At 35.5% G+C, this 17,288-nt stretch overlaps 1 protein-coding gene across 3 annotated transcripts in view; it reads right to left on the minus strand.

The window, feature by feature from the left end:
- PDS5A (PDS5 cohesin associated factor A) overlaps positions 1-17,288 on the minus strand; it is an 85,591-nt gene that overhangs the window by 42,730 nt on the left and 25,573 nt on the right. For all 3 annotated transcript variants that reach the window (XM_075024730.1, XM_075024739.1, XM_075024745.1), the window contains exons 3-9: positions 9,244-9,447; positions 8,703-8,789; positions 7,843-7,940; positions 7,211-7,337; positions 2,758-2,838; positions 1,165-1,305; positions 8-123 (exon numbers count right to left, since the gene is read on the minus strand). In XM_075024730.1, coding sequence (XP_074880831.1) covers positions 8-123; positions 1,165-1,305; positions 2,758-2,838; positions 7,211-7,337; positions 7,843-7,940; positions 8,703-8,789; positions 9,244-9,447 — 854 coding nt within the window. The remainder of the gene's footprint in view (positions 1-7; positions 124-1,164; positions 1,306-2,757; positions 2,839-7,210; positions 7,338-7,842; positions 7,941-8,702; positions 8,790-9,243; positions 9,448-17,288) is intronic.

Below are 17,288 nucleotides of genomic sequence, written 5' to 3' on the forward strand. Positions count from 1 at the left end.
CTGTTACCGTCCAAGAAAGCACTGCCAAAGAGGACGATTTTGTGTGGCCAGATCAGAATCTTTGGAGCCAAAGAGTTTAGCCAGAAGTCGAACAACAGCCAAACGTTCTTCTCCATCATTGCTCTAAAAATCAAAACATGAAAAAGGAACTGTAAATCATTATCTGTAATATCTCAATAATAATTTCTGGCTTCTTTCTGCTTTTATAAGTTAGATTAAAAAGTGAGTTTGAAATAATTTCTGATAATCCTCAGTCTCCTAGTTAGATTATTATATGAATATGAGTAAAAATAGACAAATACCTACTAAGTTTACATATTACAGCTATTAAATAGATGGTTGTGCTTTGAAAATTCCTTCTCTTTTTGGAATAAAAACCCGTGCACAGTAGTCTGAATAACATATATCCCTAACAATTTCAACAATGAATGATCTTATTTTTGGTTTAAAACATACTTCAAGACTATTTTATGTGTGTTGAAAAGACGCCAATTAAAGATGTTATGAATACATGTGTACTAGCAAAAGGTATATGTAATTTCACCAAATACCTATTTCTTGGTTATTTTTGTTTGTTGCCACCATACCCCATATGCACATGCACACACATAAAATCATTTCTCTTGTCCACCTGCAATCTTATGAAAGACAAGCAGCTTTTTAATTAAAAAAAACCCAAATCAGGATAAATTAACTATTTCCAAGGATTCAAAAGAAGTCAGCTTACTTATTAGCTGATTATGACAAATCTGAGAAAATATTTGGAAATACTTCCTCTATTATTAAAACATTATTTCACAAAAAATTTCTGCAAATCAATACTGAAGCCAACACACTTGCATTTCATGAGATAAGCCAACCACAGCCTAATTACTTCATAAATTTCAGGTGAAATCCAAAGATGAAGTACATATAACTTTTGCATTAGATCATATGAATTTATCATTATAACAATTATATATTTTGTGTGCATAATACACGTTTGCAAGCACACAAGGCACACACTTGTATACAACCTTCCAGTGTCCTTCCTTTAATATTGCATTTAAAGTGATAAATATAAAATTTTTATCCCTCCAGTAGAACACTTACTAAATCTACAGAGCTGCACTTTTAACATCCACACAAACGGTATTACTTGTCCAAAGCTACACTGTAACCTACCTTCAGCTTGAATTCAAGCTGTGGCATGACAGACAGCAGTAAGTGAGGATCTATGGCAAAAAGCTCTTGTATCAAGTCAAACACATGTTCTGATAAGTCACTTACTGAAGACTTTCCCAGTACCAGAACCTGGTTAAAAAACTAGAATACAAACAACATTATTTAGCAGAATTCCCTTCACTAATGCAAACACTATTTTTTAAAAATTATTTTAATGTAGTATCATTAGTACTTTAAATCTAATGGAAGGTACTCAATGCACATTTTTTCACTACATCAAAGCATTTCACCCTTACAGTTTTGGCTCAAGGAAATTACAAACAAACCTCCTTCACAGTTCCTTCAGGATTGGTTAACTCATGGTAATTTGATAGTTTAAAATACAAATAACCATCTCCCCAGCAAAATTAACAGGTAAAAAAAGAATTGTTAATTTAAAATGTAAATTCATCCAGTAGAAGTTGAGAAAAAAAAGTTAGTATCTTATTTTTAATTTTATCATTTAAAACCAATCCAAATTGAAGATCGTCAAATGTTGAAAAGATGCTTCTCTACTTTTAATCCATTTTAAAGAATGTCAGATGACTTCATGATATGTCTTGATACTTGATGATAATGTATCAACGTTGTTAGTGATCTAACAGAAAAAACCCAAAGTTGCCTAAAATATGAATAATTTCTTTTAGATAGTTAAATTTTAGTATGCTTGATAGACTTCCTATTAGATACTGTGGGTTAATATTAATATTATTTGAGCAGTGTAAATGCTACAAAACTATTACACACTTGAGTAAGAAAGTAAGAAGAATAATATTAAATCAACTCAAAGGTCACTCGATGCACTATCCTGTTTCCAGCTATGACTAATTTACAAAAGCTTAAAGAAACAGGGGAATTGGAAAGTGGTACTTAGTGAGACTCCTTGCGCTTTTAAATACTTACTGATAAATCTTTTATGAAATTGCCTAATTCCCTTTTTAAACTACTCTGACTTTTAAGAATTCTATTGGCTTCAGCACCAAGGAAAGGCAACAGAATGGACTAGACTACATCCCCCACAAGACTGTAGAGACTATTTTAATAGGTAGAATGCAGAACATTGACGTTCAACAGAAGGAATTATAGTAGAAGGAAGCCTTTTAAAAACTCAATTCTTTTAGTCTTTATGACCAAAACAAGTTTAAGAAGGAAAAAAAAAATTAGTTAAGTGCTAGTAGTTTGAAATGCTTCATCCTAAAGCTTGGTACGAAATGAGGCTGTCTGGTTGCTGGACATATGAAGTACTAACAATTCCTTTTGTTGCAACAGGATTTTTTGGTGGTCACCTATTTTCACAGCCTAGATTTAGGCTTAACTTTAGACTGACATGGGTAAAAATTAATTTCCTCTTCACTTACTTGAAACACCTCACATACTTCTTTAACAGCCAAGCTAATAATAGCCTATTCAGAAAATGGTGTTCTTGTAGCTGCATTACAAAATGTGAGTTTTATAAACAATACTTTTAAACAAACAAACAAATCTCCAATAAATCAAGACAGTAACAAGAACCCTCGTTACTTGTAGGTAATATAGATTAATTCATTTACATACATTGGCAATACATGGTTCAATGGTCTGGACGGTCCTTTTCAACAGGACTTTTGCAAGATCAAACGCTTGTTTATTAAGGTTCTGAAATAAAGAAAAAAAATAATAAAATTTTACAGATACGAACTATTTCAGATGACTTTACTTTTCTCTCCTAACCTTGAAAGGCCATAACTTTAGAAAGGTATGTTTTACCACCAATCTATTTGTGGTTTTCAAAGCTATCTAAGTTCCGTTATGTTAATTCCACAACTACAGACTTAGAAACACCTTAAAACTAGTTTTTCACACACTTAAAAGGAATCTAACCCAAACCCATCACTTCCTGCTCATTCTTCTAAGACTTTATCACTCCAGTTGTTACTTTTAGCATTGCATTCATATGTATAAAAAGTTTTCACATGCAATCACATTAAAAATTTTGAAGAAACGTTACCACACCTCCATACTTTGATAATTAACGCACACCAAATTTTGCCACTGAAAAATGAAGTAGTCTAACTTATTATTTAAATGTGCTTTTCTTTCCCTCTCATATACTCATTAAAGGTACACCCTGTAGCAAAGCTCAGCCTTGTCTAGAGGGTGAAACTGTGCACTGACTTCTCCATGGACTGTACTGTATACTCTGAGATAGTCCACAGAAAGCACCTACACTTGGGCAGAGTTAGCTGCGAATTTTCCAAGTAAACGTTTGATTGCAACATAACAAATCTGAACGTTGTTTTTATTACACTTGAGCAAGATAAGGAATGTAACTGCACATCTGAAAAATGTGACTGTCCAAATCTGCACAAAATCCAATATGCAGTATCTCATCTCATCTAGGGATTAATGCAGCTTGGAGGGGAAAAGAAAAAAAGAAAAAGAAAGAAAAAGAAAAAAAAGGAAGGTGGATTAGCTGATTGCCCTGAAAATTACAAATGACTACAGACAAAATACAGGTAGAGCCTAAGGATGACTGATTCTGGCAAAGACAGTGTTTGGCAAGTCTACAGTGAGAATGACTCCTTCATGTTCTTTTAGCTAATGAGATGACAAACTGAAAGACAGTTCATCAACTGATAGTAAAGAGAAACAAATGGCCAAAGGCTCAAACAAATATCTCCTCAGTCACCACAGCACTAAACTGATGTCTCATTACAGAAGACAGACAGGTATGTACAAACTCTTCTCAAATTCAAAACAAAACAGTTTCTCTCCAAACCAGACCATGATTAAAATCTCATTGTCAGGTATGTCTGTATTAAACTAAAGGACTGCCAACCTCAGACAGAAAAATTATTTTATTTGGATCTTCAATACAGCTTCAAAGATCTCTTGCAATGAAGTTATGTTGGTTTTTTTCCCCCTAGATGGGCTCACCAAAGCTAAAAACAAACCAAACCAAACAAACAAACCCCCACAAAAAACCCAAACCAACAACCACCCAAACACAAAAAGACCGCAAAAAACCCTCTCAAAGAACCAAACATCAAAACAGCCTAGAAAAGACATATATATTGATAAAACAAGCAACTATTAATACTTAACAAATAAATAAACAAATAATCAATCTGTTAGGAGAAAAAACTCTTGAAGGTCTGGATTGGCCATGCTGTAGATGCAGAAGAAAACATGGATTTTAAATACATGAAATACATGGTTTTAAGGAATAACCTTAATAATAAGAGCGTGAATAAAAATACTCACTAAATAGCACTGGTTTTAAAGTTAATAAAAAGAACTACAGCTTGACGCCATAGGTGGCCTGGGCAAAATGTGACATACCGTACTGCTATTGAAAACCTGGATTTACTAGAGGAAAGCCACATTAGCACACACAGAGAGAACAATGTACAGTAAAGCCACTTTACTGATAATGGAGGTACAAATGAATAAAATTTAGATGCTGAGGTAGACTCTACTTCATGTCTAGGTACTGGTATATTTCTCTCTTTTTACTGCAGTATTGTCTTACACAATGTAAGAGATTTAAAACAAAACAAAACACAAACCACCACCGCAACAACAACAACAAAAAACCACCAAAAAGGAATAGAATACATTATTCAAAACATGTATTTCAGCTCTTTTATAAAGATGAACTTTCATTAAGTGTAGCAGTCTAGCCACACTGATACTTCTATTATGTCATAGCAGAGAATGACTAGTATTCAATTGCTTTGCACAGACATAGAAGAATTGTTATTATATGTTCTCTCCAAGAAAATAAACTGTGGGTTTCAAGCTTTTCAAGCTTTACAAGGTATGTAAATCTTTTTTCAAGATTTACATACCTAAGGACAAACAATTAATATAATCACAGAATTTCCTAGGAGATCTGTTCATGAAAGGAGAATGTAATTACCGCAGTCAAACTCTGCTACACAGACCAGAAAAAAGAACTTTCTGTTTTGGGTTGGTTTTGTGGTTTTGGGGGTTGTGAGGTTTTTTTGTTTGTTGGTTTTTTTTTAAAACTACCATGGTAAAGCAGTAGTTTAAGTTCTGTTGTTACAGGAAACAAACAAGTTAAAACAGACCAAAATATTGACCAAAGTATGATATTGAGCACTGACTACAGCATTACTTGCTCAGTCATGATGGCCAAGAGCCAGCAAGGACTGGGCACCAGTCCTCTAAGAGATATTAAATATGCAGTACAATCCAATATTTGCACGAAGTTTACCTCCCTCTTTATCAGAGCCTTGCTTGAGAATTTCCTTCACTAGGCAAAACTGTATGATTAAGCTAACAATGTTAATGCTAAAGGATCATATTCACTTTTACTTTGCCTACACCAACTAGTCACAACACACTGTTAAGTTGTAGAAGGTTTACCAGGTCTTTGCATCCTTGGAGCAATGCCGACCATTGTTAATAGCATCACCCAGCACCTGACATACACATCTCCACTCTTCTATTTCCACTCCTGATCTCTACTGCCTGTAATTGATTAGAAACAACTTACAAAGAACAGTGTATTTTCAAAAGGACTCTTTTTCTATTGTTATGAATAAGAGGCCTCCCTTCCTGTTAGCAGTTTTAATAAGAAATCATCTCGTTGCTGTCAATAAAAATGAGTTGATAGAATGATATTCCCATCTCATGGTCACAACAAAAGGAATGCAAACTGACCTCAGACAATCGATACTTTTATACATACACTGCTGAGATTTCACAAACAGATGACAATGGCCACAGCTTAGTCACTCCTGTGCTATAAGTTTCCATGAATTCTCCCTCTTTAGGTAACCAAAGGAATAATTCCTGCTTTTATGTGCTAATTTAACTTTAATTATGTAGTCATGGATGGAGCTGCCTTAATTTTGTCATTAAATTAACAAATGAACAAACAGAAACACATACTTGGTAATCAGAGTACACAGTTCATTTACTGTAGCTCATAATTGAAATTTACTGTTCTCCATAGAATTCTCAGTAAGAAGCACAAGTGTTCTAGCAAAGGAATTTTCTTGGTCAATGCAAGGCAACACCAGCCTGCATCTCACTTTCCCTGATGTCACAACTAAGAGAGTTGTGTTTATTCTCCTTTCAACTTTATTTAGCCATTACAGTAAAGGTAGTTCAAAAGCTCAGCTGCAGACCCAGTGACCAGGTAATAAATCACACAATGAAACCAGAAGGACAGCATCAGTGACAGTTCACAAAGCCAGCTGTAAAGGGGGAGCCTCTGAAAAACCTGTCAAAGTAGCTGTGTAGATGGCCTAGGACAACACCTGCATGATAGCAGCAATCTGCTAGGAGGGGGTCATGTAAGCCTCCTCTAGGAAGGTGGGGGTGTGTGTTTGTGTGTGTATGAGTTAAAGGGATGCTGAACTCTGCAAAGGGCAGAATGATTATAGAACTCGTAAAAGAATATGGAGCACTAAAAGCAACCAAATAACTAAAAAAAAAAATTACTACACTTCAAGTAATAATTAGGTTTTATTAAAAGAAAAGTATAAGGAGGAAAGCCACTGGAGGGGGGACAACTAGGGAGGTGGAGCAGAGTCTGACTGGCAAGCTCAGGCAAAGCATCAAGTCACCATAGATGTCTTTTTTTTTTTCTTTTAAAATAAAAACAAAAACCAAAAAACAACAAACTTCACATCTTTTCAATTAAAAAACCCTCAACAAACCCCCAAACCAAAAACAACCAACAACCCACAACCCTTAAGATCTAATGTTTTTCTACTACATACTACATTTGCTGGAAAATATTTTATTTCTGTTTCAGTACAGAGCTCCTGAGGAGGCAAGTAGGCAGAATCTCTTGATACTGAATAATATAGACACAGCTAATGAACAGCACCAAATAATTCCCAGAGGAAATTTTCAATCCACCTTTACAAGGCTGGGGAAAAAAAAAAACCAGTCACGATGGCTAAAGTGTGTGGAGAGATAAACACCAAGCAAAAGGCAATAAAAATTATTGTTACAATGGTATACCACTATAATATTTTACTTTGCAGACCTTGTGTGCAGGAATGAGGTTAATCAAAATCGAGTCCAGCAGCTCCTGAGTTACTCCGTCGCCTTCCATGATGATAGAACTCATCAAATCCAGCATATGCATTTGTACCTTCTGGTTGTGGCTATTACTAAGATGATAAAGAATATTATCAATACTAAATTTTCAGACTCTGACAAATATTAACAGTACTGTTAAGAATCACTGTCTAATGCTGTCCAGCTTGCTCTCCCTTACACCCTCCACATCTCAAAACTCAAAACTATTTTATGTGCCTTTCCTCTCTTATAGAAAGCTTCAAAAACCTAGAACACTCCAGCTTTGCCTTAAGAACAGAAACAAAACAAAAAGAAGAAAATAACAACCATAGAAATACAAATGTAGATAAATGAGTCAGATTGAAGTATACTGTTGCAACATGGACAAGGAATTTTAAAACATGTCTACTTTTAGACACACACCCCTCCATATCATCAGTAATTCACACTCATTTGCTTTCCCTGTATCTCCTCATTTGGAGAAATAAAGACTTGTTCTATTTAGACATATTTATTTGTAGACCATGCAAGGATACAGTCTACCCCTGAAACTGTGATATTTTGACAGTTTAATACAATTGAAGCAATTCAACTTACTTGATAACTGAAAAAAGAGTCCTAAAAAGCTGAATAAAAATTTCATTGCAATCTTCCAACTCAAAGCAGATGTTGTAAGATTTAACCCAAGCTAAATTCTAAAACAAAAATAGGATATTCAGGATATTACAACTTCACATTAAGTCACATAAATATAATCGTGTTAGTTACATCTTTTCTATTTAAGGAAAAAATATTATATAATAGATTGTAAACCCTTTGGGGAAAGAGACTGGATATTTGCTTTGCATATAACGAGCTCTTAATACAAAGGAGCTTTGCAATATATATGCAGAAAAAACCTAAATATAGAATAATCTGATTTATGTATAAAAGCAGATGGACAGAAATTGTTAATATAGTAAGTCCATGTTTCTATACTTTTTTCTTCATGCTATGAAACAATGCAGTATTAAACATCAATAAAAGGTTTACAAATAAGATACTATTTCTAAATGCACAGATAAAACGCCCACATTTCTTGTCAAGAGTAGGTTTTTTTAATGTTTTTAAACCAAAATCTTATATTCCTGCTCCCATCATCAATATAAACAGATTTGCATTTTAATCGGCATTTGAAATTCTCTCTTAATGAGGTAATATAACCTTAAGGGTACATGATATGAAAAACAACGTATAGAATTGTAAGATAAAGGCTAAATGTTAATAAATACCAATCATTTTAACACGTCCTCAGCTATAGGCTGCATGAACTTATTAAATGCGAACAGAATTATAACTACTAAAATAAGCAATTCATTATTTCCCAGGCATGCTGGCACATCTGGAGAAAGACTGATTACATTTCTTAGGCTTACAGAGCAAATACCATCTACTGAAAGTTACAATTATTGTGTTACCTCTAACAAGTAAAAGTATCTGTTAAATTGAGGGCTCTTCGTGTCCTCCAAGCCTTTTAATTGTCTTGTAATAAACAAGAATATGTCCTGTCAAAAAATGATAGAATGTTTACAAGCTTGATTCAGCAGAGAATAAGAACACAAGCCTTTAGTAGTGACATCTACCCACATTTACAAACTCATGATATAAGAACATCAAATTGTCTTTTTTAGCACTGACTATTACTAGCACAGATACTGGTTATCTGGTGTTCCTTTACACATCTCTGGCCCTTGAAGTACTACACTGACTCACAGAACTAAAGCAACATCTCTTTAATAAAACTGAACATCTGTATAAATGTGACTAAAAAAATTTTTTTTCAGTTGGGTATTTTTTTTTGTTTGCTTTTGGAGTTTTTTTTTCCTTGGGGGGGTGGGGGGGTGGGTGTGTGCGCACACACGTGCATGCTGGTAGTGGTGTGTGTGTGTGTCCCCATCCCCCCGCACCAGTAAGAGAATGAGGTAGGAAGAAAGCCTTTATTTTATAAAGCATTTTTACCTTAAGTTTGTCATGGGAAGTATATGGAGCTTCAGGAGCATAGATACGAAAGATATCAGCCAAGCAACATGCTACAAGGAGGCGCACATCTTTATTGGGATTCCTGAGGAAGAATTCAGATGCAAGGTGCAAGGCTAATGGGAGATACTGCTGCTTCTCATCCTCCGAGTCCTGGTCCATATCCATGAAGGTTTTTACCACCATCTGAAAAACACAGGAAAAAACCCCATTCGAGTGCTTTCTGCTTTTATTCCTAATTACTAAACAGTACTTTCTAAAAGGATGCAGTGCTATCAATACATGTTCCACTGCATAATCACAGTGCTACAATTTTTTTGTTAGGACAAACATCAGAAAAAGAGAGGTGTTAATCTGATACTTAAAGGCTTCTTGAACTTGGTATTTTAAATTAAGACACTGAAAAATGCTTTGCAGGTCTGCTTATTTTGCCAATCTTAACCTGAGGTGCAGCACAGAAACTGCTGCACACCAGTGAGGTTGGAGATGGCAGCATCCCTTCATCAAAGCAGTCCCAGACCACTTCAAAGTGAGGACTTGCCTCAGTATAGACAGTACAAAGGGCTGCAAGCCATCTGGCCTAACGTATAGGCCACAGTATAATAATGGCGCAGCTTTAAGAGCTATGGCAAGACTTGAGAGGAGTCTAAGAGGCCAATCTTATGTTCTGCCTGTATCAAGGCACAGAGCTCAAGAACTACTTTACATATGCACAATCCTTTTATCTGGTTTAAACAAACTAGATACCAAATAAGAATTTAATCCCTCATGTAAAATATGTCTAACGCTGCCCATCTATTCTGCCTGCATACTCAAACCTCCATCTATAGCCTTATCTATATAATGAGAAAAAAAAAAAACCAACTACATCGTTTTCTTGTTTCTTCTAGTGCAGCTAAGAACTACTAACTCCTGTGAAATGCCACCAAAATTGTTTAAGTATTATACAACCCCAGTTAATTGAAATATCTCAACCTAATGATTTGGAAAAACTGAAAGCGAAAATTTAATTTGAAGAAATAAAAAGTTGTAGGTTTAACTTTTGGACTATGGTTTGTTAAAGGATGAGGATGACTTCTAGGATGTCAGCACGGAACTGGGAGGCTTGCCACAGATTCTTAGTATGACCTTAGTCAAATTGGTCTTTGTGTCCTATTCCCCCCTGTCACTTGAGCATCCTTAGAGTTAGAATTGTGAAGGACAGCAATATTGCATACTAGGAGGATTTAGTATACCCATTACACACACAGTATACACGTTAAAGAGATATAAGAGAGAAAACAGAATGACAAATCTTGACAGGTCAAATTCGCCTTTAGAATATTCACAGTAAAACATAAGAGGAGACTGAGCTCATGCAGCTAAACACATCTCTTACTTTCACCACAATTCTTTTGTCATCATGTCATTCAAATGATACTAAGGGTGCTCCTCAGTTATTAAGCATGCCCCTGCTTTCAACATGAAAACATTGCCTTTCAGCTTTACCTGCTCCCTGAGTTTTGTAACCCAGTTTTAAAGCCAGTAGATCTTATAAATTAAATGTTTGACACCAATGTTTCCTGCAGTACATTACTTTAAACTCCTCTTCAATTTCTATAAATGTGTAAGTATATTCCTTCATGAAGCAACTTATAGCAAAACCAAGAATCAAGAGAGGAACAGAGAGAAAAAACAAACAGAATAAAAGAGAACTTTACAGCCACAACCCATAAAAATCAAAATTCTACCTGCATTGGCCTGTTTCCCTAAAAATACTCTTAGGGTGTATTTTGAAGCACTGGCTGAAAGGACAAAACCATCCTTCTGTTGACAGCACAGGTCTGTCTGTTACAGTGTCACACATCACCTGTCCTTCCCAGATACCACAATTAAAAAAAAACAGATAACATAGTCTTCAAAGCCTACCAGATTCTTTCAATAAGGAAGGTTTAAAACAAAACAAAACAAAAAAACCCAAACAAAAAACAAAACCACAAACCAGAAGCCACCACCACCAAACCAAAAACCAACATGATGCAAAACCAAAAAAACCACACCACACACTCTCTACTGGTGGCAGGACAAGGAATAATAATGGCTTTGACTTGCAGCATGGGATTCAGATAACCATTACTGAAGGCTTTAAGAACAGGGTAGAAAGGACAAAAAAGATCTGTGGATCCTCCCCTGGAGACTGATGATAAACTGTATCTGTACCATATCAACTTGTCCCACTGAAGTTCCTTTCAGTCGTTTTACTAATTTTATAGATAACCTTAATAAGCAATCTTCTGATCTTTCCCATAAGCCCAATCTCCTTTCTCCCTCCGAGTGTCATAAGCTTCATAACCAGAATACCCTCCCAGATTCAGATCTCTCTTTGGGTTCTCATATTCATATGACAAGGTGCATAGATCTTGCATATATCCCTTCTCTGATATGTCAAAAAAAGACAAGCTAAGGCAGCACAGTGCTGTGAAAACTCACACAACTTTCCCATTCAGTAACAAAATGTTAGGATATTGTGGGATTAAAGTAATGAAACTAGTTTTTGGCACTGCCTTGCCTGTTTGAAAACACACCAGCATTAGGGATTTTCCTATGTTGCTCTTGTATTCAGCAGGAACTGCCAGCAAATATCCATAAAACTTCATTCCATTTCCCTGCAAAGCACTCCTTGATACTTCTTTTCTATTATAAATCAACACTTCGGCAGTAATTGGGCCATTGGCAAGCTGCAGCTGCTATTTAATGTACTGATCTATGTTTCCTCCATTGTTTCTTTATAGTCCCATATCTGCTTGTATTTGTGTGTTGTCTTTTGTTTTATAATAAAGTCTTTGGTGCGTGATGTTCTGTTTATTGCACACACAAAAAATGAACAGAATACTATCTTGGTCTTTATCTAGGATCCCAGATACCAAAGCAATACAAATAGTACATATGGGGTACACAAAATATATAGTATAACGCAAATAATGGAAGTAATATATAAACAAACTACACAGGGCTATACCACGGTTAAAAGCATGACATAAATTCTTCCTAGTGGCAGGACACATATAAGATTTGGGAAAAATGGAATTAATAAAGACTTGCATTTAAGTACCATCCATAAATTTGTTGGGGACTGTCAGCATACTTCAACAAAATAATTCTATACATTACTTAAATATATGCAATTAACTGTATCTAAAATCCTACAGCCTTGGGAGTAGCCTCTATAGCCAAGCAACTACTGGCACCGATTAAGGTATTACACAACAGAATTACTTCCAAATGCCTGCTAATCTACATATGAGATTAATTATTAAAATAGAAGAAAAGAGAAAAAAAAAAGTCCAGACATCAAATACAATATATGCTTGGCTCTTCACACTTCCTAGAAAGCCAAGAACTCGCTCAAAATTTCACCTGTTACAGAACTGGTACTCTTTCTTCCTAGTACAACTGAAAAAATAGCTACCAAGCAGCAATCAGGAGAACAGCTTAAGTCTTTAGAAGTACAAGATATTATATGTTTTATGAAATCACTTATTCATAACAGAACCACATAACCTCGAGTACAACACACTGATCAACAACGGTTCCATGATTTCCTGGGGTACTCCTGTCTTTCTCTCTGCAGCCATCCATTTTCTTGTTTCCTCTATGACAGTTCCCCCCATGTTTATACAGCATCTAATGCAAAGTCTTGATCTAGGACTGTAGTTCACAAATATGTCCATAATACAAAGAAATGAAATGACAACATACTGCAAGCTATTTTCCATGTTAAGGTGTGACAAAGAAAAGTTACTTCTAATCACCTGGGATTGGTATTACTTGGGATACACAGAATCAATAGAAATATTAACATGTAAAGTTAAGCATACTTATCCAGCCCTTCCCAAAAATCTTTCTTAGACTGTATTGCTGTCATAGTTCCCACTCTTTGTACATGTCCTATAACTCCATTACATTTCCTGTTACAAATTACAGGCTTTCTCAGATGAATTTGAAGAAAAAAAAAAACCAGTATGCAAGTTGCATGATGCCTAATAAATCCTGGTAACATCTTATGAAGAACTGCTCATAATTGGTTCAAAAAGATTTTCATAGTTAAAATTTTTTAGCCATACTACTGTAATACCAGTATTAATTGTGACAGCTAGAAACTGATCTACTAAAAGAATCTGCTAACAAAACCAAAAACCTGAAATAAACTCTACATATACAAAAAGACTAAAAGTCCAAATAACAATGTTTTAAATTATTTTTAAACCCAAACCGAAAACCACTCGTGTAACTGGTGATATACATAAATGCAATGAGGGAATATGACAAAGCAAGTAAGCCCCCCAAAATTCAAGGCTGTGGTTAATATTTCATTGAACCAGAGTGAAGAAAAAAATACAACTGGAGAGAGGAGACATGAATTGTTACTGCCAGACAGATTTTAGTACAGTTACTTTTTCCAAGAATCTGCATGTTAAAAAAAACCAAAAACAAAACTTACTGAAGTTATTCATATTATAGGTACTCTGTTAAAGCAAATTACATTCAAGATGTCATCTGATCCAACCTAACTACCCTTGTTCTAATTGCAAATAAAGCCCAAACCAAACTAAACCCCACTCCAATTCCTCTTTGTATTAAGGTTTTCATTTTAAGTCTAAAAGGAGTTTCAATTTCCCGAAGTTTTGATTCAACCATCACATAAATATTTCTCTAGAAGAATGCAGTTATTTCAGAGTTAGGTATTAATTATTATCACACTAAGCCAGTTTTTATTCCAGAAAAAGTGATTAAACCATAACAGGAACTCACTACTTTTTCAAATTACAATACTATTGTCTAACTGAAGTCTTGCTGCACAGTTGAAACAATCCTAGCTAGAGCACTAATATTCATTTATATAAAACCCTACAGACTTAGTAGCTTCCACCACAGAAAATTGTTACTGTCCTCTGTGCAAAAAGCAGGAGACAGAACAGCATTATTTAAACATACTAATGTAACATCATCCATTCTTTTCCAAACAATTAAGCACTCAATTTAAACACTAATTTCTAGCAAATGTAAACAAAATATAGCTATTCACATCTACTATTAAATTCATTCTGCATTGCTTTTGCTTTAATGCTTCTCCATTAAGTTATCATATACTGGTACTTTAGTTACCTTGCAAACATAAGTGTTAAAACTATTACAGAAATTTTCATTATTGTCATTTTTACCACAATACCTTGAAATTTTAGTTATCAAACCAAGATTTTACTCTCCCAGGCTCTGCAAACATGTAAGTGAAATGCTCTGATTATAACCCTGGAGATGGTACAGAAATGCAAACGCCTTCATTCAAACTAGCAAGAACAACAGTTAAATTAAGACTGCGAAGTTACTCTTAGCACATTATGAACATACTGAAAAAAAAGAATTTAAAGCTTTCATGGAGGTGGTCATCCGACAGCATAAAAACATGCACTGTGCAAGTCAGTCACCCTGGGCTACCCTTTCACTGACTGGAGAGAAATGCACAGATGTCTCTGATGACATCTACAGACATCAACTCAGTTTTGCCCCGGAATTCTCCGTGCTGACCATGAAAGCAGCTCAGTGTGACTAGATGCCTGAAATGAGGTGAGATGAACTTTGCCTGCCGGTTCTTCTGAGACTGTCAGCCTTTCAACTGCATCGAAACACAAGAGAGGTTGCCAAAGCGTTGTTCACAGTCTGCCCACACCTCATATGCAGTTTACATGCAGCCTGTTTTCAAAGACAGTAAATCAGCATGGTAGCTTGCCCTTACGTGACTCAGCTGCACGTGGCTCTTGTGCAAGACCTATGCCTCAGACGGGAATACTAACTTTTGCCTTTCAGATCCTGGTTTGTGTTTATTGACCATGTAGATTTAGGTGCATTGTTTGTTGGATCAGGAAACGCAACTACTTCTGGAACATACTGATGATTCCAGTATTACAGGGAGGAGAGCTACATAAACACAAAGAGAGGACAGGGTAAAAAGGTGTAGATAGAGAAAAGACTCAAAACAGTGCTTGCAGAGAGGAAGAAGCAAGCAGACCTAGGAAAGCCTTGCTGCAGTTGGCAGGACAAACACAAACCTCCAAGCTAGTCACAGCATGGGGAAGATGTGTGCAGGCTGCATTTGTTCTACTGTTCTTCAATAGCTTATTCATAGTATTCCAAAGAAGTAACATTTAACCACCCTTGGCTTGAAAAAAGACCAGGGAGAGATACTCAGTATTTAAAAATTCACCTTGCAATCATCAAAAGAAGAAATTTAGCAATTGAGAGAATTTGACACCTTTTATTATTATATTCCCCAAATTGATGTGACTCTTCAAGAGCTTGGACAGCTCAGGGAGAGATGCCAAGGGAAGGCTGAAATCAAAGTACATCCAAATGCTGCAATTTTCAACTCTGCCATCAGAGCGTTTTCACTTTTTTTTCCCTCACATGGTTTAAGCAGTATTATGGGTGACCCTTGCCATTAGCTATTAATAAATAATGTTCTTTGACTGAGACCTAATCATAAAACATAGCAAAATCCACAGACATGTATCCGGAAAAAAATACTTCTACATGGTGCAGATTTAGGATGCGACGTTTTGGTCTCCCTCAGATATAGTCCTATCTATCAGCCAGAACCACCAAACAAACATGGAAAAATGGAAATTACTGTGCAGACAGAAATAAAAATAAAAGATCTCAAAATATCAAAATCAGGATGAACAGATGATTGTTATTTCAGAATCTTTAAATACCTAACAAATGAAATAATAAACTTTGCAACACAGGTCTTATTTGCTTTTCTTTAAAAACAAACAAACAAACAAAACCACCACGAAAAAAACCAAAACCCCCAAACAAAACAGCCAAACAAGGAGGATACCAACTGGCTAGAAATTAGCAAATATTAACTTAATAAAAAGAAAGGAGATCCTGCCAACACATCCAGCATGCTGACATCAACAGAATTTTATAATACAAACCTAATTTGGAAAGGCTAAATAAAGACAGAGGTTAAGAAAAACAGGGTAACACATAAAACCAGAATGACTTTGCTAACTTGATAAACTTCCTCTGATAAGATAATCAACTCTCTAGACAAGGAAAAACATGACAGGCAATTTGTCTGAGCATCAAGAACAGCATCACACTGAGCCACACGAAAACTGAAGATGCTGGCAGAGATGAAGCTTAGCCCAACATTGCCTCCTCAGCCCCTTCCTAAGGTGTTAAAGTGAAAGGAACTTTGGATATGAATTCATTTATTGGTGGAGAATGGTGTTATAATTGACCCTATTTGCTATTTCCATACACAACTGTGGTACAAGAAGTAGAAATGGAGAGTAATGTCAACGGTTAGGGACTGGCAGTAGAGGACAGGATATTATATGGGAAGAACAGAAATACCAAGAATTAATCGTTGCTAAATGGTCATACGCTTAGTCCTTAAAACCAAGAACTTACGCTATTAAGAGCTTATCAGCTGGAAACAACAGGAGAGGAGAAAGATGGACATTTATTAAGCAATTGTAAAGAGATTATGAACCAACAACAGGCTATGTGTATGAAAACAATGAAAATGCAATTGCAGGATATGACAAGTAGTATTTCCAGTCAAGGAAAGGAAAAAACAGCAATACAACTCATGAAATGCTAAAAATACTAAATGCTGATTTGAAACACATCACTTAGGTCTGATTACCCTCACTGATTAAAAAAAAAGAATTAAAAATGGGAAAGGTACAGAAAGTGACTACCAAAGGAGTCTCAAAAGCCTTTTCTTATAAGGAGACATTTACAAGACTGTGGTTTGCTTGATCTACCAAAACAACAGCCAAAGGTGTCTCTTTTAATATGCCTTAAAAACAGGAGTGCCATTTATGCACTAGAAAAAGACCGCAAGTAGAAGTGAGTAGAAATGGGCCAGCAGCATCTTCAGCCTGAGAACTGGGGTTGCTTTCTGAACACAGAAGAATATACTCTGGAGCACCGTCCTCCCACAGGGTTTTGCTTCACAGTGAACAACTCCTTTT

The sequence above is a fragment of the Buteo buteo genome, chromosome 1 (genome assembly GCF_964188355.1).
Source record: "Buteo buteo chromosome 1, bButBut1.hap1.1, whole genome shotgun sequence".
NCBI classification, from domain to species: domain Eukaryota; kingdom Metazoa; phylum Chordata; class Aves; order Accipitriformes; family Accipitridae; genus Buteo; species Buteo buteo.